This window comes from Protopterus annectens, chromosome 3.part1 (assembly GCF_019279795.1).
Source record: "Protopterus annectens isolate FY-2018-M chromosome 3.part1, PAN1.0, whole genome shotgun sequence".
NCBI lineage: Eukaryota > Metazoa > Chordata > Ceratodontiformes > Protopteridae > Protopterus > Protopterus annectens.
This window is the reverse complement of record NC_056732.1, coordinates 56,583,835-56,611,828: the sequence shown is the minus strand read 5'-3', so window position 1 is coordinate 56,611,828 and position 27,994 is coordinate 56,583,835. Positions and strand designations below refer to the sequence as shown.

General features: G+C 39.0%; 1 protein-coding gene across 1 annotated transcript in view; it reads left to right on the top strand.

Annotated features, from left to right (window-relative positions):
• Positions 1 to 27,994, top strand: part of NAGPA (N-acetylglucosamine-1-phosphodiester alpha-N-acetylglucosaminidase) — a 953,155-nt gene that overhangs the window by 817,244 nt on the left and 107,917 nt on the right. Inside the window, exon 9 of the mRNA XM_044066565.1 lies at positions 14,056 to 14,187. Coding sequence (XP_043922500.1) covers positions 14,056 to 14,187 — 132 coding nt within the window. The remainder of the gene's footprint in view (positions 1 to 14,055; positions 14,188 to 27,994) is intronic.

The window sequence follows — 27,994 nt, the reverse complement described above, 5'->3', positions numbered from 1 at the left end:
TTTGAATTTAGTGGAGTGGAAGAGCATGAGTTTAGTTTTATTTGGGTTCAAGATTAATTGGGCATCTGCCAACCATGATTTAGCAGCATTGAAGGATATTTGGGTGAAGTTCTATAGTTCAGGTAGAGCTGGGGCAGAACATATGACAGTGGAGTCATCTGCATACTGTATAAGGGTTTTATTAATTTATTACCCAATTTAAGGGCAACCTTGCCAAGTGGATGAGGAATAGAAAATTTACACTGGGCCAGGCACCCATGCCCATTATAGGCAGAGATAACTTTGGATACGGGATGTCATTATTCTTACAGGAAAACTTGGCAAGGCTTAGAAAGCCCCCCCCCCCGATTGTCAGCCTAGTAGCAATTCTATGAAACATAATAATGTTCATTATAATTTCACTGCTGCAGTAGCATAAGCTAGATGGGTTATATCGTGCATGACACGTTTCTTCAAAGATTTTTATCAAACACTATAGGTTAAAAATGTGATGGGTAAATACCGGAATTAAATGAGTGTGGGCATCATGACTTACTGATTGGTGCAGCTAGCCTCGGTTCTGTGAGTTTGGTTTTGAGACTGTGTATGTGCAATACATTATAGTAAAGCATGTGGTAAAAGAGCTTAATCTGATACACTTGCTGATGTGATGTTGAAAAGCAGGAGTTATGGCCCAAGATGGTAGATACATGTGCCTCTCATGAAAAGGAAGTTATGTGTCCAGGAGCAGATTGTCAAGCGGAAAGCTTAACCAGAGAAAGTCTTAGAGTGCCAGGAATTTTGAGGAGTATCAGGACCTCTTATTTTAAATATCAGGGTTGTAACCATGGTGTTACAAGTAATTTGAAGTTAAGTCACCAGTGACACTGAAGCAAGCAAAGATGACATTTAATGCAGCGATTTTATCACATAATGCTTACAGGATTGTTTTTGATAAAGTGTAGCTGTCAGGAAAAGATGAAATTGCTGTATTATTACTTTTAGTCTGTTCCAGCTGTACTGGTGCTCTATTTTTTTACATTTTGCCATTACATTGTTTCTGAGTAGTTACGTTGTTTTATTTGAGGTTTGAGGTTTTGTCGCATTATCTTACCGCGGTAGAATTACTTATGATGAAAGTGGTATCTTGACCTATTGTATATAAATCATAAATCAAGAACAGTTACTTTACGGAACTGTACTTATTTATATTACTATGATAATGACACAAAGTTAAGTGTACTTACCATTAACTGGAGAATGTCAGCTGAAAGTTAGACAGAGTAATGTTTGTTTTCTATAAAAAGTTACTGATAGTTTGCTTAGTCACTAAAAGCTGTTCACATTGGCCAATATCACATGTAAATTCAGCGTCCAATTTAGGCAGTGTGTATATATGTTGGTGTACTACATATAATCTAGCATGAATTTAGTTGTACAACATAATATCATAAATTTATCATTCTAGAAATATCAAAGTATTGTACGTTGTACATATTGACAGCAATGTTCATAGGTTCATAGGTTCATACTAGGCTATCTGCCCTGGGGCATTTATAAGCCTAGACCGATTGTGTTTGGCTTACGCCACCCCTTGATTTGAGTATACTGTGCCCTTTTTAAAGTTTAGTTTACTGTGCCTCTGTCTAATAGTGACACGGAAGTAGTCCCCGTGACAAACCTACGATCCCCCATCCACTCATCAAGATTCTTTTTGAAGAGAGTCAGTGAGGTGCTCTGCCTAACATGAATTGGAATTCTATTCCAGAGCGAAGGGAGCCTCTGGGTTATGAATCTGTCCCTCCAGCATGTTCTATTTATTTCTGTGCTGAGGTTCAAGTCCCTCAAGCGCGTGGCTCTAAGGGATTTAGATTTACTAAGGTGGAGCATGTCCATTAATTCTGGGTTGGACATAGCTTTATATGTCAGGCATAGATTGCCTCGAAGTAGGCGGTATGCAACTGAGTAGAGCCAGAGTTTTTATAACCGAGCAGCATATGGCATCTGTTTGAGTCCCTTGATCCTCCTGGTGAGGTACTTTTGGGGTCTTTCTAATTGCTGCAGGTGTCGGGTAAGGTACATCCCAAAGGGGGCATTGTATTCTATGATGGGCCTGATGAGGGATGAATAAAGGGGCATGATTACCTCTCTTGATCTAGATGTGAATCCTTTCATGATGAGGTGGGCTATGTAGAAGGTCTTTCTAACCACTTTGGCAATGTGGTTGTCAAAGGAGAGATTGCTATCAACTTGGGTCCCCAGATCCCTAATTACTTTCTCTGTACTTAATGGGTTACCACCTATGTGGTAATTTGTGGGCACATTGTTTTTTTGCCAAAGGGTATGACTATACACTTTTTGGCATTTAGCTTTAGACCATGGCTCTGGCACCAGTTATCCGTCTCTGTGAGACCTTTTTGAAGGATGTTTGTGTCAGCTGGAGAGTCGATTATGGAGCCCAGTTTGCAGTCATCTGCGAACTTGGTGAGCCATAGTCCTCCCACATTGGCCTGTACCTCAGAAAAGTAAATACCGAACAAGAGAGGTCCCAGGACAGAACCTTGTGGGACACCACTTGTGACCGGTTTCGAGTCTGACATGGCTCCAGCAACTCTGACTCTGTGGGTTCTGTCTTTGAGCCAGTTTGCGACCCATCTTGTGACATAGGGGTTTATATTTAGGCTGGATAGCTTATCAATGATGCCCGAGTGGGGTATTGTGTCAAATGCCTTTGCGAGGTCCAGATAGGCTGTGTGGACTACCTTCCCTTCATCTATGGCCTTGGTGACTGTTTCGAAGAAGTCGACCAGGTTCAAAAGGCAGGATCTGCCCTTGACAAAGCCAAATTGGGTAGGATCTAGTGTCTGTAGGTCCCCAATGTCTTTGTTTATGAGTTCCATGATGATCCTCTCCATAGCCTTGCATACTAGGCTAGTCAGACTTATGGGGCGATAGTTTCCAGGGTCCGCAGAGGCGCCACCTTTGTGGAGTGGGACCACTGTTGCTGTACGCCATTCTTTGGGCACATATCCTGTGAGGCTGAGAATGTGCAGCAGTTTTACTTGAGGGATTAGTTCTTCTTGGCGTTCATGTAGGACACAACCCGGGACGCCATCTGGTCCCATGGAAGCAGTGTTTTTTGCTTTGGAGAGGGCGGCCTTCACTTGAGCATCAGAGATGTTTGGGAGGCTGCACTCTGCCGGGATAGATACTTGCTCTTTTGGGGGGGGGGGGGTTGCACTGAACCTGTCTGCCAGGATAATATCGATATCTGTGGGTTCAGTGTATTTTTTGTCTTTTCGAATCAACTCAGAACAAGTCTGGGAGTTGCATCCCAGGTTCCTAACATAACTGAAAAAAGCCTTATGATTGTCTTTAGTGTCCTGTGCAATTTTTCTCTTGAAGCTGGCCTATATTGTTTTTTCCTGCAACTATGTCTGTGTCATGACTGTTAATAATATATGGTCTTCAATCATATATACTGTTTACACACTGAATTTTCTGTTTATATTTAAAATATTTACTTGATCCTTTTTTCTCTTGTGTGGAACATAACAGAACTTTATCAAGGTCAAAGTGCGCGGTATACAATGTTGGCCTTTCATTAAGTGCTGATCTAACTGATTTAAACAATGTTACAATATTTAAGAGGTGTGTAGTTATCTTGATGGGTCTGTAATGTCTCATGCCTTTTGAAGATGTGTACCATATCTTATAAATCTGCCTGGATAGATTCCTAATTGTTTTGCCAATGTAAAAACTGGAGCATGACTCACAGAACACTTAGCAAACTACTCTGAGTATAACAGGGTATAGCTGTTCATAGCCCAGATTCATTTGTTAGTATATTGAATAACAATGTACAACCCTTCAAAAGCAAACCTGTAGTGTGTACAGTGTTGGTACTGATATGTGCTAAAGCAAGAATAGTTAGAAGCAGAAAAATATCCACCTTTTTTCAAAATAAGACTTTAGATTTGATGTTCTGTTATATTTAATGGTTGGTCTGTTGCCTAAATCTTAACTAAATTTGTATTACCCAATACAAATTTCCAGTTATCAATAACAGTGTTGCTTATAATGTTACTGTCAAAAGATATTGGCAGTAAAAAGAACCTTGCACATTGATTTGCTACTGTATCTTTTTTTGTAACATGATGATACCAACTCTTTAAAATTGGTGAAAATTAAATTCCTTTTTTCTATTACTTCAGCTTTCACCTTATCTAAAAATTCACTGGTGGATGTAGAAACTTAGATGTTACTGTGACAATGTGAGGTATTGCCAGCTATGCCAGGAGAAGTAGGGCAGTGGATGTGTTAACATATGGCACCACGGCTAGCTGGAATTTTGTAAAGAATTGTCATTTATATAGCAAATTGATTTGTACAGCTGCTTATGTACAAAAATGTATTTGTAAAGCTGCTTGTTTTAAAAATGTACCAACAGTGTGCCCTGCTGAATAGAAAAAGTAATATGCAAGTATTATCGCAACTGTTTAAATCAACATGTTTTAACAGAGGATACTGGAAGAGAAGAGGTTAATCTTAATCCACCTGACTTTGGAAAATAGTAAAAAATTTAATTATTGGGCGTAGGCTATAAAGATGTTATCTTACAGTTCTCAATGCAGCCAGAGACAAAAAGTCTGTACTAGGAAGCTTTCTGCATTGTCATTGGGGTGAAATAATTGCTACTCTGGAAGGGTGGAAGTTTAAAATTGTTTTATGACTTCCAGGAGCTGCAGCAGATCTTTGCAAGGCTCTATGTGTGTGTGTGTGTGTGTGTGTGTGTGTGTGTGTGTTATGTGCTAAATCCTGGCAGTTTCTACCATGCACGGGAACCAGATGTCAGATGACCAGATGTATATGATGTCATTCTGTAATCTAGGACTAAAATAATATTTAATACTAGGTGAGACTGAAGTATCAGAGCACTCTGTTTTTGTAACCTGACAAACAAGTATCTCTCACCAACTAAATCTTGCTTTGCTCTAGTAAGTAACCAGGGAAAAATATTTATTTAGATCAGTCAGGAAAATATAGTGAGATTAGTTAAGTATTGTTTTTTCCTGCAAGTGTTTGAACCTGTCCACCTTTGTTATTTTTAATATTTCATGTGATTGAAACTCTGGTGTTTATTGTAAATAGATATTTAGTATTTTCATGTCATTTTCTTATTTATTATTAAATATATTTAAATGTTCCTTTGTGACTGATCTTTTAGGGAATATTTTAACCCTTGAAAGTACTTATATCTATTGGTGACATTGTGGCCACTTCTGAAAGCTTGGCTGTTTCATCAGCATTGCCATTTGCATTAACATTAATCACATTCAATATAATTGAATACAAGAGCCTTGGAGTAGCTGGCTTTGGGATGTCTGATGGTTGTTATAGTCTGGGCAAAAATGGGCTTAGCTAGTAAATCTGTGCCAGCCTTTGCCAGGTGTCTGTGTGAAAATCAAATCTGAAAGTGTGTGTGTGTGTGTGTGTGTGTGTGTGTGTGTGTGTGTGTGTGTGTGTGTGTGTGTGTGTGTGTGTCACCTACTGGGAGCAGGGACACAAAGCACTGGTTTCACATGAAAGGGTGCTGCAGAACTTGGCTTGGACACTCGGCTGAGGTCTCAACCCACTATAGCTGTACCAGTGGGGAGATGACCTGGAAGTGAACCCAGACCCCAGATTGATAGTGATCCCTGTGTACTGTAAGGGAAATTGTGTGCTTGATGTAGAGAGCTGCATCTGGAAGTACTGGGCGTATCCACTTTTGTTCCAAATGAACGTCCATCTCGTGTCAGTGGTGAAGATTGAGGCTCCTTGATTACTGGCCCAGAATGGAGATGTTACAGTTACTATCTATTTTTTTATATATTAGTTTACTAGTTAGATTTTCCTGATGAACCATTTTGGAAAGCTGTACATATTGTGTTATGTAAAATTAAAATGTTCAGACCTCTAGCTTAGTTAATAATAGCAAGAATTTAACTCTGTCAAATTATTTTTCAGTACTCACTATGTTCCGTCACCTAAATCTAGACATAGGAATATTACTTTGAAAACTTATTTATAAAACAAAAGTGTGGAAACACAGCAGTGGCAGTTCAAAATATCCAAAGGTAAAGTAGGCAGCAAACAGGAGTCATCAGGTAAAATAAATCTAAGTTAAATTCATATACAAACTGGTAAGCCCTTTCGCTATGGAATCATAGCTTCTTCAGACCTTAATAGAACAGCATCTTCACTAAACATTTATACACCAATGTCATAATACACAGTCCAATCGGGTGCTAAAACTAATGAAACAATTAAATAGTTAAGGATAAACTCACTAAAAAAGTGAACTCGGCAAGAGAAGGTAAACGGTACATTTTCCTCCTCCTTCTGGCTTTTAAAACAGGTTTCAAGGGTACAGATTCATTTAAGCCAAGCCCCGTAGAAGAATGTAGTTAGGCTATCCATCTTGCATCACATCTGTTTCATTTTCAGTATTGCCTAACCTAATATTCTCATCTGTAACATTAACACAAGAAAAGAAAACCTATGCTCATTACCCTTCATCTGAACACATTTAGCTAAGTCATTAACAGTATTACCTTTATTTATACACTATATATGGTCCCTAATGCATTCACGAAACTGATGACTGGTTTTACCAACATAAAATGAGCTGCATTGTTCACAGTTAGCTAAATAAATGACATTCATGGTGTCACATTTAGCCACAACATTTAAGGAGTATTTCTTCCCTATCTGTGGATGAACAAACTCATTACCCTCTCTTACATACTGACAGAAATTACAAGTGCCACATTTTTTGGTACCGTCTCCCCCATTGTCCATAGCCCAACTTATCTGGATAACACAACAGCTTGTTTAGGTTTGCCCTGTTCCTGTAATAAAACTTAGGAGATGTGCCAACTAATACTTCAGCAGATGAGTCAGAAGTTAAAATATGCCATTTCTTTTCATAAAAGTCATAGGGGCTCTGAAGATGTTATCCCTTCTAACTGATCACAGGTGGGGGTCATAAAATAGGGTCTTCAGTACCCTTCCTAAGCAGGTGGGCACCACACATACCCTTAGCTATCTCAGTCCCTTTATACCTCCAGTCCTCAAAATCCTTCTTCAGGGTCACGATAAATTATAAAGCAAACCATGAACACTACTAATAAAACCATATAAGTCAACCTTAGAAATGCCTTTATAAGTTTCAGTATCAGACAACATGGCATTCAAACTGTTATAATAAAATTCATGGTTCATGACAACCACAGTTTATTGTAACAGTTTGAATGCTTTGTTATCTGATAGAGTGCATGGGTTGCTTTATAATGCCAAGTTAGAAGAAGCTATTTCTGGTGATTTGTACAGGTACCTAAAAGATGATTTTTCGTGTTCCCTTGTTTTAGGATCTACCCAAGATCCACAAGTACATGAGCCATCCTCCGTTTAGACCTATAGTTGCTGGGGGGGCTCACTGAACCTATCTCAATTTATATTGAGAAAAATTGAGACCAATGTTGGACACTTATGTTTTTGTGTTAAAAAGATACACAGCAATTTCTTTTTGATTTGTATGAGTTTTCTAAGGATGATGTGTTTCCATCTAGTTACCTTTTGGGTAATACTTTAGGTATCACTGTGATACCTAATCAGCAAGGTATTGTAATGGTGAAGGATTTTATTGAAATGAGAAGGGATTTGGATGCTAGGCAGATGGAACTTATTGTATTTCTCCTTGAGATGGTTTTGGAGAATAACATTTTCACATTTGACAATAGATATTACCACCAGAGGCTTGACGTAGCTATGGACACACCTTGTGCCAATAGTTACACCAAAGCAGTCATGGCTGTATAGAAATGCAGGTTTCTAGTGAGTTTGAGATGGTGGGCTTCATCAAATAAATTTTACCAATGGTTTGTGGGTGACCTTTTTATGGTTTGGACTGGCACCATGGTGGAATTAGATCAGTTTATCTGTTATCTTCATTCCACTACAGACTTTTTGCAGTTTACTGCTACCAAGTCCTATACTGAGATATCCTTTTTGGATGTTATGGTGAAGAGGGTGCCTGGTAGTAATAGACAATTCACATGCCTTTTTAGGAAGGATTGTTACAAACTGAGTTTTGTTCATCGTAGTAGTATGCATGCTAACCATGTGTTTGAGAATTTGGTGTAGGAACAAATGTTAAGGGCCTCAAGGTTACATGTCAAAGACCAGGACTTTGAGGAATTTATTGTGACCCTGAAGGAAGATTTTGAGGCTAGGGGGACTGAGATAGCTATGGGTATGTGCGGTGCCGGCCAGCTTAGGAACCATGATCAGTATATACAAGTTAGAAGAGATAACATCTTAAGAGTCCCTATGACTTTTTCTAGCAACATAAATAAGGTCACTGATGTAATTAAAAAGAATTGGTATATTTTAACTTCTGATTCATCTATTGAAGTATTAGTTGTCACGTGTTATAAGTTTTATTACAGGAATAGGGCAAATCTAAACAGGTTGTTGTGCTATCTGGATAATTTGGACTGTGGACAGAGGAGAGGGTACCAAAAAATGTGGCAGTTCTAATTTCTGTCAGTATGTAAGAGAGGGTAATGAGTTTGTTCATCCACAGACAGGGAAGAAATACTCCTTAAATGTTATGGCTAACTGTGACACCATGAACGTTGTTTATTTAGCTAACTGTGAGCAATGCAGCTCATTTTATGTTGAGAAAACCAGACGTCAATTTTGTGAATGCATTAGGGACCATATATATTGTATAAATAAAGGTAATACTGTTAATGCCTTGGCTAAACATGTTCAGATGAAAGGTAATGAACATAGGTTTTCTTTTATTGTGTTAGATGTTATATATATGAGACTGTTAGGTTAGGCAATATATATGAAACAGAGAGATGTGAAGCAAGATGGATAGCCAAACTACATTCTCATATGGGGTTAGGTTTAAATGAATGTGTACCTTTGAAACCTGTTTTAAAAGACAAAAGGAAAAAGAAAAAGTAATGTCTATTTCCTATTTGCTAGGTTCACTTTTTTTAGTGAGTTTAACTTTAACTATTTAATTGTTTTATTAGTTTTAGTTTTTGATTGATCTTTGTATTATGACATTGCTATATAAATGTTTAGTAAAGATGTTTCACTTGGGTCTGAAGAAGCTATAATTCCAAAGCGAAAGCACTTACCAGTTTGTATATGCATTAAACTTGGATTTATTTTACCTGCCGCCTACTTTACCTTTGGATATTTTGAACTGTGATTGCTGTGTTTCCACACTTGTGCTTTTTTGTCTGCACTCAGTTTTGGTTCCTGGCTATTCGCATGGTTTGTCTGCTGGTGGAATTTTTGTGTTTTACTTTTTATATTTATAAAACACATCACACCTTTTAATTATTGTTCCGTAAGTACTGTATGTAGATGTGTGTGTGAGTAAAGTAAATCCAAGTAAATTGGATCTAGTTCATTTAGTAAAAATAAATAAAATGAAAAGAAAAACATCAAAAAGTAATCATCGAACTAACAGTGGTTCAAAATACAAAAATATTATTTTTTTGCAGTGAGCAAGCCCCCTGCAGCCACAGCCCCCAACAGCCCACTACTTTTGTATACTGACTTCACGATTGGACAACACTGGGGAAAAGAAAATTCTCCCTTTCCCCTCTGAATGTGAGTCAACAACAGTTGTTTGATAATACAGCAAGACATTCAAATACATGTGCTGATGATAAGTGGGTTGTGGTAGGCTATTGTTTGAGTGGTTGTTGTTTAGTGTTACAGCTAAGGTTATGTAAGGAGCTAGATTTTGTGGCATGTATGTACAAGAGTATTGTGCTTATGGGTAGAGTATGAGCTGGGTAAGAGGGTAGATTTAGGTGTGTGTGTGTGTGTGTGTGTGTGTGTGTGTGTGTGTGTGTGTGTGTGTGTGTGTGTGTGTGTGTGTGTGTGTGTGTTGAAGACAGTTTGTTCAACAGAATGTTAACGGATGTGTTTAAGTGTGTGTGTGAGTGTTTGCTGGGTAGGGTATAGATGTAGTGTCATGTGTATCTGGTGCATGTGCATGTGTCTGAGTGCCTTGCGCAGTGGTACTGCTAGTTAGCAGGGTTTTCATAAGATAATGTGTAAGAATAGGGCTGGGGCAGGCTTAGAGTTAGCATGCATGAGTAAGTAAGGTGAATCAGGGTGTGAACATTTTTTTAAATGTTTTTTGTTAATGTGTAGAAATGAATTAGAGCATAACACTTCGCATTAACTTATGAAAATCCTTTCCCCTAACTCTACCACTTGTTTGTCTTTTCGGCTTTTTCCCGTTAAGGGGTCACCACAGCGGAACTCCAGCCCGCTAATGATTGGCAGTAGATTTTTACGAAATGCCAAGGTGCCAGCTCGACACCCAACCTTCAACGAAGGCACGCCCATTTACGCACGCATGTCTTTCAAATGCTACCCAACCGTGGGCTTGGTGATATTGTTATGGTTTGTGTTTAGCAGTCTGAAAAGGAAACTATTTATTTTCCTTTTGATTGCTTGGTTTTCTAATTTTGGTTAGTTTTCTTTCGAAGTGCTGATGTTGATGTTTCTACATTTCCGTTATGTTGTTGTATAATTATATCGATCTATTTCAAAACAATAAAACACTCAAACATCGACATGCATAACACCAACTTGAAATAATAGAAAAAAATGTTGCCATTGTAATGTTCATGCTCCAAAAAATAAACTTGAAGCATGGACAATATTTATTCCCCATCCCTAGTACTGCAGTGATCTTGCAGGTCTTTATCAGATGATCGAGTTTTCAGAAACTGGAAAATTCTAAAACTCCAGCATAAAAAAAAAAAAAAAAAATCTACTTTTTTTTTTTACATCCTGCACCCTCCACATCCCCTGCAAATTGTATATATATATATCAAGTCCGAGTCTTCACTACAGTGAAGAAAAGGGTATATTTCCCGATCCTTGGTGTACCGCAATCTCTGTTCAAAAGCTTTGAGTTCAGTAACTCGATCATATGATCTCGATCCGATGTTGCAAACCATCTGTTTGTCATCCAAAGTGTGTCAACAAAACACATTCTTAATAACAGTCGACTAAAATAAGGGAACACACACACACACACACACACACACACACACACACACACACACATATCCATGCATCCATCCACAACCCCTTTTCCCATTTTTTGTACATGGGATCAGGGTGTCACTTCACCAGTGACAATCATCTAGAGACAAGGTTTACACTGCTGGGTGGCTAGCCCTGCCACAGTAATTCATCTACACCACACACACACATGCACACACATGAGTCTAAGAAGAAGTAAAGAGAAAAATGAGAAATTTAAATATTTTGAAATCAGAGAACAGTTTATCAAGCTGAAGTATTAATAAAGAAGCTTTATTAGGCTTACTGCAATATATAAGAAACTTTTTTTAAATCAAAACTTAACAATGTATTCCATATTCAGAAAAAAATAAATTATCCTAAATGGTTACAGTATTTTAATTCATTACCAAATAAAACAAATGCTTGCAGATCTTCTTTATTATTCCTGAGCCTTATTGGAGTTGTATGATAAAAATTTGTCTTTTCCAGATTTCAGTTCAAAGGTAAAATCAATTGTTTTGAAATATTCTAGTCCCTCTTTCCTTTATTTCTCTTTGAAATTTGTTTATCGGATATTTGTATTCCTTATAAGATTAAATTTTATAATTGTGATCGTTTTAAGGAAGTTTTGGCATGATTTTTGAAGTTTTTTTTCCTGACTGTTTTTAAACTCATAATTTTAAAATTTTAAAACACGTGGCATTATTTAATACTTAGTGGCAGCAGGTGTTATGTTTTGGTGCTTACTGGGTTTTGCAAGAAAAACTGTAACAACAAGAATGGAAAACCTCTTTTTTTGGACTTTTTCAACATTTGAATAAATGTATACAATAAGGAAATGAATGCTTGCTGTTAGATTGATATGTAGTGTAATATAAATTATATATCTTGGCCTGAATTAGTACTTTTATTTAATAAATATAACAATATGCTGAAAGTATCATTATGTCACTTAAAAAGTTTATGACGACTGTTTGTAAAATAATTTTTATTCTGTTTTTATTATTGTGGTATATTTCAGTATAATTACATTTTCTTGTGATTTATTTTATTTTTTGATATATTTGTCTTTTTTATATATAGTAAATGAGATTTTAATTATCTAAGTTTCAGAGTACTTCATTTTTGCTTTAATTATTAGTTATAAGCGATGTTTAGATATGTGTATAATTCGTTAATAAATAGATTTTGCCACGATTACAACTAAGTATTGATGCTAGACTTTGTTACTAATCTTTTAAAAAAGTGGTAGGTGTTGAGTGTGATTAACCCCCAGAATCTCCAACATCCAGTACGTTTAGGAGGCATGAAAGGTTAAAGAAAATAAAAGGAATGAAGTGAAAATGGTACAGAAGCAAGCAGAACCAGACCTGCTGTGCAACAGTGCACTTAGAATTTTGTTCAAACGAGGGAAGAGAAAAATAAGTGTCTATGTTATATAATCAAACTTTTGAAATTCTGAATCCCATATGTTCGACAACATATGATCGAATTTCGAAAGTTCGAATATATAATAAAAAACAAAAAAAACTTACTTTAATGGGGCAGGCAGGGGGGCAAGCCTCCCTGCACCCCCCACACACCCCTATTTAAATATACCAACTCCGGGATCGCACTTCAGTGCAGAAAAGGGAAATTCTCCCATTCTGCACTGAACGGTGCCATTATACTTAACCTTCAAACACTTGAAATGTCGATCATATGGTGTCGACCATATGACGTTCGACATTTCAAGCGTTTGAGGTTCTAATAGGAATCCAAAGATAATGTTGCAAAGCTCTCACCCTTACTGAACTAGTGTTTGGTCATTCACGTCATATTCTGACACTGCAGGTGAGCAAGTACAATAAAAAAATGAGTGTACTCTTTACGCAAAAAGTAGTTTCCTTCATCAGTATGTAAATTCATAGGCACTGCAAAACAAAGACAAACATAGCAACATTCAATGGCAAAGTTATATTTACTGTGCAACCAGTGGACATAAAGCCCTTTAACTGCCCATTTTAATACAGCAGTCTGGTAAATGTACAGTGTGTTTTTTGAATAACCAGAGTAAGACCTCTTTGTTAATTAATACTTTAGTATTGTTATCTAAACTCTATCCATACTGCGCCGATACGACCTAGTAATCATTCAGCCTCCCCTAAAAAGAACAGCACTCACTAAATTCATAAATCTCATTCTGAATGTGATTAAAAGAGTATTACTTTATCAGCTACATCCAGACTGGGTTACAAGGGTGTTGTTTACCTTCATATGGAGAAGCCTTGCTAATGGCCCCATATAGATCTTGCTAACAAGAAAAAAATTACAGGTAAAAAAAAGAATATAAAAAAATAGTTGTCATTTATAAAGAGATAAGACTGTGTGGTCAAAAAAAAGCTTATTCATCGTAGCAACATTTGATGCTCCTGTGCACCTCAGTAGTCCGGTCTCATTCCAAAACTGGACACCTGTCCTGTTCATAGTTCTTCAAGTAAACTCAATTTACAAACCCTGAAGGAAAACATTTACTCAGTTAAAAAATTGTAGCCAATACATTTTTTTAATGAAAGGTGATCAAGGGGTGTAAAAATCTCATGAGACCAGTAAGTGTTTCTCTGTATGCAAAGGAGTGGTGATGGAATTGAAACTCAGGTTTCCAGCTTCATAATATCAAACTGCATTGAAATTCTATTTTCAGATTGCAGAAATGACAGCTCTTGCCCTTTACTAATTACGCTTTTCGCAGCTGTACCTAAACTACTATTTTAAAGCATTTGTTTGTGATAAAGGTTTTGCATGTACGTGCTAGCTTGAATTTTTCTGTTTGGATACACTATATTACATATTTTTAATCAGTCTAACAGACCAAAAATGAAGATGTTTTAGTACTTAAATAAAGAGATGCAAAGCCTTATTGATGTTCCACTGCCCGTAAGACTTGTCAATAAATGTTGCTTTGTCTTCCTGCAGAGTGTCCTTTAGGTTGGTTCGGGCCACTGTGTCAACATAAATGTCAGTGTGAAAACCAGTGTCAATGTCACCCAACGACTGGTGCCTGTAATGTGACTCTTCATACTGGAGCTAACGACACTCTGAACAGAGGTACAGTCTTTATTAAACTTAGATAGCTGTGTAGAATTTCAAGAAAGCTAACAGGCTTGTTGCTTTCTTCATAGACAGTTGTAGATGTGATGACAGTAGCATGAATGCTTCAGTTATTTGCTTATTCTGGAAAGAAGTTTAACAGACTTGAATATTCAAGGTTTTGGAGCTTTGTTAATAAATGTGGCAATTACCTGGTGCACCTTAGTTTATTACACTACCGATATTCTGTACTGAAACAAGCGTTATAGCCCACAAACAGATTTGTGCATGTGTAGTCTAATCACCTAGTGGAAAATTATAGTTGTGGTACTGGAAAAAAGTTTTGGAATGGGTTGAAGTATTTGCTGTTGACAGTGAATATACACATTCGGAGTACAGAAAGTCATGCATCCAGCATTCTGTTAAATCCTGATGCGGAAGGACAAATGTTCTATCTCTTTACCTATGCTCCTTCAGGCATTCAGTTGATGTATGCTGGTGTGGTTAACAAAATTTTTGACTAATGTGTTTCTCAGCAAGTAGCTATAATATGGTGTGTGTGTGTGTGTGTGTGTGTGTGTGTGTGTGTGTGTGTGTGTGTGATGTATCACCTTTTTAAGCGAAAGAGATAATCTAATGTTGTGCAGCTGTGATGCGTATAGCATGTGCAAGAGGTAAGGATTCAAGAATATATTTATATTGCTGGAGTTAGAGGATTAAGAATCTAATGAAAACTTCTTACCTAAGAGAGAGTGGTGGTAGGTGGGTGTCTGTGTGACCTGCTCTGGAGTTCAGGGATCCAACGTGACTTGCTAAAAATGGGCAAGGAATGGACAGAATTCAGCAGGCCTCTTATGGCCATGTACAAAAGCATGCATTTGCCATAACAATCATGTGACCTAAGCAATCATAATCAGGAAAACAGACCTTTGACCCAGTGGATGTTTGGTGCCCGGTATTCCAGCACCAGCATGTCTGGCTGGGCCCAAACTGAGTTTTTTTTTTTATTTCTCTGGGTCCACACAGAGCAATACTTTTCTCATCTTCCAGCAGTTGTTTACCTAACACTCTGACCAAGCACATTATCAAGTCTGGTAGTGGTATGGGGAGAGTGACTAATTTGTAGTGGGATAGCCTAATATTGTTTGTTTGTTTGTTTATTTATTTATTTATTTATTTGTATTTGTTTTTCCTCGGCAGAGCACTGATCCATGTGGACCTTTTTCAGACTCACCCAGGGGTGGTGTCTGGTTAAATGTCTTGCTCAGAGTCGCACAGTTAGGCAGTGGTGGCTGAGGGAATCAAACCTTGCACCGCTGGATAACAGAATACAACTCGTTGACAGCACTTTAATCCTCTAAGCCATCTGCCATACACAGGCAAATCCAAATCAGGTGATTAGGTAAATCAGGGTCATGTGTGATTAACTGTACTTTACTCATTAGATGCCACAAGGTGACCAAACCACTTTAAATGTACTAATTCCACAGCTACATAACTGTGGGAAAAAGAGAAGCACTCTGCCTTGGTGAAAACATTAGCTGCTCAGACTGCAGACTCAGTAAACTGAAGCAATACAAAAAAGTCTTGAGAACTGGTAACTTTGGGATAAAAGAAGCTGTAACAGCTGATAAGAGTTAATTGTTGACCAGAAATAGGATAATTGTATTAAACTGTGTTCCCATCCAAGCAATCCATCAAATTGTAGCTTCCAGGGGTGGAATCAGTTGTTCATTACAAAGAAGATAAAACAGAAAGGTAATAATACAAATTATTTCCTGATCTACAGGAGAAACAACGGGGAAAAGTGATCAGAATCAGAAGATGTTGGGGACAGTTTTATTGTGTGGTTATGGAACAAGTGTTCTTAAAACAAACTTTAATGAAGTTCAACATTTAAAATGCCATCTGTGGGACCTCATCTTATGAGTAGCTGCTTTGCCATTGCAAGTTTCTATACCAAAAGTGTTTTTTTTTTTCAATAGGAAACCTCAGTCTGTCTGGCCTTTAAAGATAGACTTCCACACTGATGCCTCATATTTTGAGATAGATTCTAAAGCCATTTATGCTTGACATTACACTGTACCTGAATCTAACAAAAAAGTATGTTCAGGGATTTCCCAAGCTTTGCAGGCTGCCTGCATTTCCAAAAGCAGGGTCAGACACATCACACTGATATACTCTGAAATTTGACAATGGAGTTGAGCATCAGTGTGAGCTCTCAATGTAATGCCACTTCTCTTTCAAATGATTGGGTCATTGCATCATTAGGTGTAGGCTACTGCTGTATGTTGACAATATAAATGCAGCCATTATATGGGTGATAACCCTATGTGCCTGTAACAATACTACCAGTGTATATAAGGAGCTGTTCTAAGGTTGAGGATATGTTTAATCAGCCTGGGCAGCTATTTTGTGTATGCAAAATCATGTTTCTGTACAGGTTACCCACTGTGGGCACAAGTGAGACAAAAATATTATTTTAAAAATGGAGCTGTATGGCAGTATGGCTGCATAACCCACAACATGCTAGCTGTTATATGACAGCCCTAAGACTGTATGCATGAATGGCAAACTGCTTTATCTTTCATGCCTGTCATTTAACAGACAGGTGACATTGCAGAGTCAGACACATTTCGGAATCAGTGGCTATTGTGTGACTCTTGCAAACTCAGACTATATCATGCAGAGCTAATGTGCTTCCTTAACATAGACTGTTCGTAAATCCTATCATTTGTATGGGATATAGCATTCCTTCAAGGATGGGCTTCCTTATACTATATAGCATTCCTTCAAGGATGGGCTTCCTTAACATAGAATGTTTTTAAATCCTATTATTTGTATATGACATAGCATTCCTTCATGGCTGGGCTTCCTTAAGATAGAATGTTTCTAAATCCTGTTATTTTTGTGTGACATAGCATTCCTTCAATGATGGGCTTCCTTAGCATAGAATGTTTTTAAATCCTATTATTTGTGTGTGATATGGCCTTTCTTCAAGGTACAGGAGATTCTACTATGTGCCATCAACTGTCTTCTGCGTCGATTGTGCCCCTCATTATAATGTCATATGCTGGGGCCATGCCAGAAAACTTAAGTTTTGGGTAGTGTTTCAGAAGGGTGGGCCCTCTCTACATTATTGTCCTAGACCTTGTGTACAGTAAGTATTTTGAAAGAAAAATGTCTTAAAATACTTCTATCAAAGTTATGAGGCTGCATATAATTCATCAAACATTTCCTTATAGTTTTACTAAAGATCAGCATTTCACTCTACTCGTCTTTATTGGCACTTCACAAATCTCATGATGTGTCATAAACCCCCTAAGATGAGTATTCTGAAAATGTCCTGAAACCAATGTGGCAAAGTTATATATGGCTCTGCATTTAACAAACAGTTCCTTGTAACTTCATAAAGTTCAGTATTTACACTAGGCTTGTAAAATGATATCTCCCATGAACAGCTGCACTGTCCTTTGTACATCTCTTACCAGAGTGGACTTTAGACAGGAAGTGTTTTGCATAGTCTCTGTGAAGTCACCTTTTAAGGTGGAGTTGTACAACCTTTAGAAAAGTATGTTCAAAGTTTTATGTTATTGACTTTGAATAAGTTCATAGGTAAGTGTTAAGCTAGCTAGCTTTGCAGGCCATTTTAAACTTAGCTAAGTTCCCTTTTTGTGTTCAGTGGTTGAATGAGAATAGCTGGGATCATACCATAGATAATTTGAGGGGACCCATGCATGGCATAAAGCATTTAGGAGCTGACTCTATCCAAACTAGTACAGGGGAAGTCCTGGGGTAAATTTTCTGTTTCCCATCCGTAGATCTATGTTGCATTTGAATATGGACAGGGATGAACTTAGTGTTATTTGGATGGGGATTCTGTTCTAGAGCAGCACAGCGAGGATTCCTCTGTGAGATATACCTATTCCTCCAAAACCATGCTCTTGATGTTGCAGAGAAGGTTTAGATCCCTAAACTGAGTATGTATGATGCCATTTGACTTACTGATGTGCAGTAAATCCATCAGTAATGGGTCAGAGGATGTCTTGTGTGCCAGACACAGGCCACCTCATAGCAGTCTGTAGGATACCGAGTATTGTGACAGGGCTTCAAGTTGGTTCATGTAGGACATGTTGTTTGGGCCTTGTATCCTTTTAGTAAGGTATCTCTGTGGGCATTCCAGTTGTTGCATGTGTCTGGAGGATACATGCTATAGGGAGCATTGCATTCAATGATTGGCCTTATGAGGGGTGAGTAAAGGGGGACAGTGACATTACTAGATCTAAACGCAGTCCCTTTATTTGTAAGCTGTGCAGTGTAGAAGGACTTTCTGACAACAATAGACACGTTAGTCAAAAATTAGGTCAGTGTCCACATAAATTCCCAAATCCAAAAAAAAAAAATGGGTCAACTCTTACAGGCGTATTGTTATTGTGGTAGTTCTCTGGGATAGATGACTTCCCAGAAGGTACAATAATGCATTTTTTAGCATTTCGATTTAGTCTATGATTCTGGCATCAGTTATTTATTTGAGACAAATCTTCCTGCAATATGGCTAACTCATCTGGGGTTTCATTAACTGCTGCTAGCTGTCATCTGCAAATGTAGTCAGCAAGATCTCTTTGGTATGGGCTTTTACTTCTGAAAAGTAGATGCCAAACAGGAGCAGTCGCAGCACGGAACCTTGAGGGATTCCACTGGTCAGTAGTCTCGTGGAAGTAACTTCCCCTGTCTTGATTATCTACATCCCGTCTCATTTTTCCCCCCATTTTATTTAGCTTTTCTACTATGCCTGAGTGAGGAATTCTGTCAAAAGCTTTGGTCAGGTCAAGGTATGCTCCCGTTTTGTCTTCATCCATTGCTTTGGTAACCTTTTTAAAAAAGTCCACCAGGTTGAGTTAGCATGACTTGCCCTTAATGAATCCAAACTGAACCGGTCCAATGTTTAGAGGTTCTTTTTTTGATAGCACTTTTAGGATTTGGTCTTGGAAGTTATGGATACATGAATCACATATATTATAGTATATATTATAATATAGTGGATAGATGAATATTATGAGTCTATGTTTAATTTGGCAACCATTTCCTGTTAAGGTACTGATGTTCAGTAGCAAACTGCCATCTGCTGGACCTTTCTTCGTTAACGACTGCTTAGTCTTTTCACCCACTCTTCCTTCCATATTCAAGCTCTTATTTATTTTATTTTATTTATTTATTTTTATTTACAATTTTTGACCAGGTTAGTCACACAAGCCCAGTGGCCTCTTTTCAGGGGAAACCCGAGGTTGTATATACTGATTTAGGGGAAATTTGGCCAGGGCTGTGCAGAAATTCTTCTGGTCTTTTCAGTAAGCGCCATCAGCTGGATCTTTTACATCCACTTAAGCTACCTCCATCCCAGGCAGATGGTGTGTCAGTTTAATGTCTCATCCAAAGGACAATGTTTGTTGTCTTTCATCTAGGATCATGTTTAACTCCACTTCCAAAATTCGTGAACCTTGAACTGGTGCCTCAGAACTCCAATGTCTGATATCTGTTCCTGTTCTCGCATTGCTGTCTTTGTAATTTTTCATGTTGTCCTTCCTTCTGTGTTAATGCCTTCTAAGTACTATGACTTCCTTCTCCCTCCCAATGACCTGCTGTTTGACTGGCTCCTGTGTGTGATGTGTGTGTGTTTGTGTGTGTGTGTGTGTGTGTGTGTGTGTATATATACATATTTATATATATATATATAGATATATATATATATATATATATATATATAGATATACTTAAATATATACATATATATATATATATATATATATATATATATATATATATATATAGGTTTACTATCATAACATTGAAGTGCACTCCATCGACTGGTGGTACATCAAAGTACAGTTTCAAAGGAGCTAAAACTCGAATGTAAAAGTAGCATAGCGAACCTGCATCACCGAACACTGAACGGCACATAGGTTCATAGATTGGTACTAGGCTATCGGCCCTAGGGACTATACAAGCCTAGCTATTTCTTCCCACAGTATTTACTTCCCTGGACCCCTGTCTAGCAAGGTGACTGACATAATCCCCGGGGTGATATCCAACTTTTCCGTAACAGCGAATTTCGAGCCATCGGTATTAACATGGTTCGAAATGGGGAACGTGAAATTGTTTTCAGTTTTGACAATATGGTTCAGTGACATGAATAAATGAGCAAGTGCACTTCAGGGTTATGATAGTAAACCTATGAATATATGTATGTGTGTGTGTGTGTGTGTGTGTGTGTGTATATATATATATATATATATATATATATATATATATATATATATATATACATACATATATACACACACACACACACAGCTATATATATGTGTGTGTGTGTGTGTGTGTGTGTATGTTACCTGTGCCCTGTATTCTTTTAGTTAGGGGATGTTCCAATTGTTTGAGGTGCCTAATTACATACATGCCAGAGGGGTATTGTACTCAATAATAGGTCTAATGAATGCTGAATACAGTGGAACAATGACCTCCTTGGATCTAGATGCTACATGTTTGTTTATAAGTTGCACAACATAGAATGATTTCCTCACTACTGTAGACACATGATGGTCAAAGATTAGATTAGTGTCTGTGTGTGTCGCCAAGTCCCTGACTACTGGGTCGACTCTTAGAGGTGTGTTGTCAGTTCTGAAGTTGTAAAGACGAAAACACTTAACTGTGTTGTTGTAACCTACTAAATACTCTGATAGTTGACTCATGGCTTCCTGATCGTTTATTTCCTTGTTTGTAATCTAAATATTTCATTCTGTATGTATATTGAGCTTTCCTTCCTTGGCCTCTGCTGAAAAGGCCTTTGAATGGCCTAGTCAGACTTTCTTGGTTAACAGTACTTCAATATATAAATAAATAAATTATTGGCCTCAGGTCTTTTCTTGCTTTGCTTTAATTTGATTTTAAACTTTGCAATGAAAAGTGGTACACTGAACCCCAGTCAGCTCCAGGTCTCATGTTTGCTCCCTATTTAGCGTTCTTCCATCTCTAACTACAGAGTGTATAGTCAAGTTTGATTTCACAGCCAAATTATACTTCTGTGAATATTGCTGCTTCAGATATGTGGCCTTTTGTTGACAATGAAGTGTCAATACTCTTTGATAGTGCATATAAATTCACCGTATGATGATTATCAACAGCCTCCTTTTTCCATTTCTACATGAGGTCATGTTGCTGTGTCAAGTGTTACTGCCTTCCTCGATTCACAGGGACTCTGCTACATTCTCTGACAGTCATGCCCGAATGTTGCAGGTCTTCCATCACACAATCAATTCATCTCGTGGTTGGATGTCCTCCTGTCTTCTTTCCTTAGTCTTGTTTCTCCCAAATCATCTTTACCATCTTGCATTGTCTAAGTATAAAGTTGGCCTCTTTGTAGCGATGGCTTCACTGATTCTAATCTCCTGGATCCTATCATTGCGCCAGCTAGTTGTCCAGCATGTTATAAAGGGGTTTATACTAGTTCTGTAAGTTTATTGACAGTGTCTGAGTGGGGTATTATATCCAATGCTTTAGCCAGGTAGGATCTAGGTAGAAAGTATGCACAGTTTTCCCCTCATCCACTGCCTTTTCAAGGAAGGCCACCAGATTCAGTAAGCATGACCTTCCTTCAACAAGGCCAAATTGGAATGGAGCCAGTGTCTGGAGGTCTCCTATGTCCTTGTTGATAATTCCCATCATAATTTTTTCCATGGCTTTGGAAATAAGACTAGTCAGATTAATGGGTCTGTAGTTTCCCAGATCTGCTGAACGGCCTCCCTTATGAAGGGTGATAACCATGACAGTCCTCTATTCACGTGGCACAAAGGCTGTTTTATGACTAAACAGTGACTCTAGGGGTACTGATGAGTCATATTTTAGACTATTCAGGAGACATCCTGGGAAGGTTTTGGGGTCCACTGAGGCCATGTTCTTAGTGAGTGCAGTCAGTACATGCTGCCTAGTTATAGTTGGATGTGTTATGTTTGAGAGTATTACTGGGGAGGATGGTTGGGAGTGAGAGGAGGGATAAAGCAGGAATTGAATTTGCCCAACGTGAATGTGGCACCGTTAACGACCAGTTCACCAAACTACTGTGTGCTGCCCTTGAGGTTTCTGACATAGCTGTAGAAGGTCTTATGGACATCTTTCATCTGGAAGGATATCTTAACCTCAAAGTAGGCTTTGCTTGACCTAATTAGCTCTCTTAGTTGCTGATTTACTTTGATTAAAAAAGTTTTTATCTTTATGGGAATTACCCTTCTTGATTTTTTGCCGTAATTTTTTCTTTTGGTTGTATATCATTTTTAATTTGGGATGCCACCAGAGCGGTTTCTTTCTGGGCCTAGTTCTGGGCTTACTTCTGATAGGTACAGCTGCCTCTATAAACCCATTGGTATAGCAGTACAGATTTTCTGAGAGCAATTCAGCTTAGACTGGTGTGTTCTTGTGGTTTAGGGGACATTGAATTTTGATAAGCCATCACTTAATAACAGGTAAATTGCCAATTGAAATAGTTCTTAACTAATACTGACCCTTTTGGCTTTTCCCGGTGAGGGGTCTTCACAGTGGAACTTCCTTCTGCTAATGATTGGCAGTGTATTGTTACTGTGCCAAGTTGCCAGCCCGATGCCCAACCTTCAAAGAAGGCATGCCCATTCACGCACACACCTACCTGCATGTCTTTAATGTCACTCGACCGCGGGGAGGACATGCAGACTCCACACAGAATTAAACGGGAGAACCTCTTGCTGTGAGGCGACAATACTAACCACTGCACCACCGCGGCACTACTGACCATATTTAAGTGTAATTTAGACAACTGGATGGGAGACCGTAAATTTTCCCTGGGGGGGTGTCACCTGTGTCCCTCTTGGATAAGGGCAGTTGGTACTGATCATAGAGTCGAGCTGCAAATGTAGACCATACAACTTGGTCAGTAAAGGAACAAGAGTATAACATGGCTAGGCTTATAAGGGCCCTGTAGAGCTAATAGCCTAGTAATCTCCTATAAATCTGTGACAAATATCGGAGCCTCTTAGGGCGACACCACTAAGACAACTAGTTGTTGAAATCATTCATTTCTTGTTCATATTGTGGCATCATCATGGTGATGTCAATATGCTGCTCACTGCTAGGCTTATACCAGCTTGAGACACACAGTCTGAAAGCTCCATAGTGTCTCTCTTCATATAGTCCAGGGATGTTCATCTCAGGTCATTTACAACTACACGGGCTATGATGTAATTGTTCTGGTACCTCTGGCGTAATGACTTGAGTGTATTCTTGATTTGTTGAATCCTGGCTCCAGATAAGCAACTAACAGTTATCTTCTCAGGCTGGTTTTGGGGACATCAGTATATCTTATAGGTTCATAGGTAAGTACTAGGCTATCTGCCCGAGGGCATCTATAAGCCTAGCCAGAATGTGTTGGCTTTCGCCGCCCCCTTAGATTAGTTCCCTGTGCCTCTGTCCAGCAGAGCCATTAGTTCCCTGTGCCTCTGTCCAGCAGAGCCACTGCAGTGATCCCTGGGGTAAATTTTCTGTTTCCCATCCACTCGTCAAGGTTTCTCTTGAAGAGGGTTAGTGAGGGGCGCTCTGCCTAATGTACATTGGAATCCTCTTCCAAAGCATGGGGAGTCTCTGGGACAGGAATCTATCCCACCAGCACATCCTATTTATCATTGTGGTGAGGTTTAGATCCCTAGAGCATGTGGCTCTTGGGGATTTGTTTTTTTTTTTACGTGGAGCATGTCCATCAATTCTGGGCTGGACATGGCCTTGTATGTCAGGCAGAGATCACCTCTGAGTAAGTGGTATGCAACCGAGTACAGCTGGAGTTTCTTCAATCGGGCTGCATAGGGCATCTGTTTGAGGCCAGTAATCCTCTTGGTGAGGTACTTCTGTGGTCTTTCCAGCTGTTGCAGGTGTCTTGTAAGGTACATCCCAAATGGGGTGTTGTACTCTTTAATGGGTCTGATGAGTGATGAGTAGAGGGGCACAATAACCTCTTTTGTTCTAGATGCGAACCCTTTTGTGATTAGGTGGGCCACATAGAAGGATTTTCTAACCACCTTGGCAATATGATTAGCAAAGGAGAGATTACTATCTACTTGGGTCCCCAGATCCCTTATTACATTTTCTGTATTTAGGGGACTACCACGTATGTGGTAGTCGCGAGTACTTTGTTTTTTCCAAATAGGATGACTATGCACTTTTTAGCATTTAGCTTGAGGCCATGATTTTGATACCAGGTATCCGTCTCAGTAAGACCCTTCGGGAGGATGTCTATATCAGCCTGAGAGTCAGTTATGGCCCCCAGTTTGCAGTCGTCTGCGAACTTGGTCAGCCATAGTCCTCCTGTGCTTGCCTGTACCTCTGAGAAGTATATACCGAACAGGAGGGGTCCCAGGACTGACCCTTGGGGGATGCCACTTGTAACAGGTTTAGAGTCAGACCTAGAGCCTGCAACTCTCACCGTGTGGGTTCTATCCATGAGCCAATTGGCAACCCATCTTGTGACGTAGGTGTTTATGTTCAGGCTGATGAGCTTGTCTATAATACCAGAATGGGTAATGGTGTCGAAAGCCTTTGCGAAGTCTAGGTAGGCTGTGTGGACCTCCTTTCCCTCGTCTAAAGCCTTGGTAACTGTCACAAAGACATCCACCAGGTTTAGGAGGCATGATCTGCCCTTAACAAAGCCAAACTGTGTAAGGTCCAATGTTTGGAGGTTCCCAATGTCTCTGTTAATGAGTTCCATGATGATGCGCTCCATAGCCTTGCAGTCCAGGCTAGTCAGGCTTATAGGGCGATAGTTCCCAGGGTCTGTTGTGGCTCCACCTTTGTGGAGTGGGATAACTGTTGCTGTGCACCACTCTATGGGTATGAAACCTGTAGAGAGGCTGAGTTTGAACAGTGTGTTTAGGTGAGGGGTTAGCTCATTCTGGAGCTTGTGTAAGACACAGCCTGGGACACCATCCGGTCCCATTGAAGCTGTGTTTTTGGCTTTGGATAGGGCTGTTGTAACCTGTGTGTCAGTGATTGCTGGGGCTCTACATTCTTTTGTTATGGTTATGGGCCCTTTAGGTGGTGAGAGGGGGATGAAGTTTGCACTAAACCTGTCTGCCAGAATGTTGGCAATATCAGTCGGTTCAGTGTATTTTGTGCCATTCTGCCCTAACTCAAAGCAGATCTGAGAGTTTCCACTTAGGTTCTTGACATAGCTAAAGAACACTTTGTAGTTATCTTTGGAGTCCTTGGCAATTTTTCTTTCGAAGCTAGCCTTTGGTGATTTTATGAGGGATCATAGTTTCTTGCTGATACTGATCAAGGATGTCTTCCCTTCTTGGGATTTTACTCTTTTCTGTACTAGTTTCCTCCTTCTATTGTATAGCTTATTTATGGCAGGGGTCCACCAGACTGGTTTACTTTTCTTGGAGGAGTGAGTCTTGGTTTTGCTTGGGATAGCACGATCCATGCATTCTTGCAGGTGCTCATAGAGTACCTTTGTAAGGGATTCAGCGGCTTGGACAGCATTGTCCTTTAGGATGGAGGTTGTGAACCTTTCCATCTCGGTCTTAAGTAACGTAAAGTTCGCTTTTGAAAAGTTTTTCACAGTGGTTTCCTTGATTGGGGGTGGGGGCAGAATGTGGATATCCAGAGTGATTAGTCTATGGTCTGATCTAACCAGCGAGGGGTTGACCTTAAAATGGAGTCCCAGGAAGTGTATTTGCTTGCCTTAGGGGCTTAGTGTTTGGGAGTCCACTGAGAGTGACAGTATGTGTGGTGTTTTTTTTTAATGCAATTGGATTTGCTGAGGTATAGCTTTCACAGTGGGTGGTCTAGGTGATCTTTGTTGTTTAGGAAGATTGCTTTTAAGTGCCTCAGCATATGTTAGTGTATGTGTGTTGTGTGCTATGTGAGGTGGTTGTTGTGTGTGTGTGGTTTTTACAACCTGATGTGGACTTGTATGTAAGAGTTTAGCCTCCAGTGTCATTGTGCAAGTACGCCTCTTGCATACTGTTTCTGCTTCTTTAAGGATTTAGTGGTTGTAGGTAAACGTAAGACAATTCCTACATTGTCTCAAGATGCCCATATCCACCAAGCTGGCTACAGAGAAGTTTGGAAATTGCATATCCGTATTGTCCAGTCCTTTGATTTGTGTGCTACAGGGGGGTGGTCTGTAGAGGTTAGAAGGTTATTAAGGGTCTACTTGTGCAGACTAATAATGGTACTTTAGTGGGGCAGATTAATCGTAACAGTACTGAATTCTACTAACTTTAATGTTTACACAATACTGAATTCTAGTAAATCTGTAGGTATTGCCACTCATGGCCCAGTTAGCTGCTCTAAGCTTGTTGGCTCACAAGGTGTTTACATTATATAACTGTTTCACAGGTAACAGATTTATAGATCATTTTACAAAGAAAATTTGCTTTCCGGTGTTAGCTACTGTACAGGGCACTGCAAACCACACAAACATGCAAAATTTACAGCAGCACAGAAAAAACAGAAACCTAAATGATGAGCCCTCTGACCAATAAAATGACTACACTAGGAGTCCTTTTCTGTATTTCCTAATTCAGATAGACCAGTGAAACACCCCATGCCAGAAGATGAATAAACCCAGTCCTCCTAATGTAAACACATAGCAGAAGAGACCCTCAAGTGCAGTGCTACCAGAAATCACTTAGACAACTAGCTGGAAATCCCCTGCTGAAAGAAGTTTCAAGACAGTCTTACAGCACTAACAGTGAAAGGAAGAGCAATCTTTTTTCTTTACAAAACAAAACCAGAGAAACACAGACATAAAAGTATGAAACAGTAGCGATCACTCAAAATAACTTAAGTGCAATTTAGAAACCAGAGGTACTTAAACTTTCCTGGATGGCACTGGATACAAGTAAAACACTTCTGGAATGCAGGCTAATATCCAAGCTTTGCTGAGCTCCTGGAAACTGAGCAGGAGACAATATGGGTTTACTCCAGAACAATACTGGCTTATTGGGTGGCGACTCAGTGTCATGGATCTACGGAAAACACTGGGTGGGAAGAGTGCTTAAATAGCTTATACAACATAGTAATGAAATACGGGAGGGAGGGACTTTGTAAATCAGATAATCATAAGAGGTGAGGGCCAGAGAGACAACCTTATTATAAAACAACACCAGAAGGGTGGGAGGAGAACAATCAAATAAAGGCAATGCAGTGTTGGATCTGTTTCAGAAACTGTAGCTTAATAGGTTAGTATGGGATAGGGCCGATACAGAATGCAAGCAGATAAATTATAAGTAGAATATTAAAGTAGAGAAGCACAAACCTGAGCAGAGACTATTCTCCTGTTCAGCTTCTGCTGCAGTTTAAAGCATCAGACTACCTTTTTTTTTTTTGGGGGGGGGGGGGGTTGGTTGTGACAGAGCACAGATTTTTACTATAAAGGCTATTGCATTCTTTCTACTGCTCGATTAATTAAAGACTATCTTGTCTGCTGTATGCTGCTAATTATTTACAGTGTCTAACTTCCTTCTCCCTGTCATAGTTCTGCAAGTGCATTCATTTTCCATTGCAAGTGAATAGGTTCTTACTAAGCTTACAGCCAAGGAAACCATCAAGAAGCTCAGACACAACACCCACCACTGGTGGGAGACTGTCTGTCCCACTAAGCAGATTTTCGCAATATATCCCAGGTGAGTTTTCTTCTTTTTTTATTAAGTTTGATTTATTAATTTATACATTACGTGTTCTTTAAAAAAAGGTTAATTAAGTTCTTGATTGCCCACCGACATGCAAAGACCTCCCATTACCT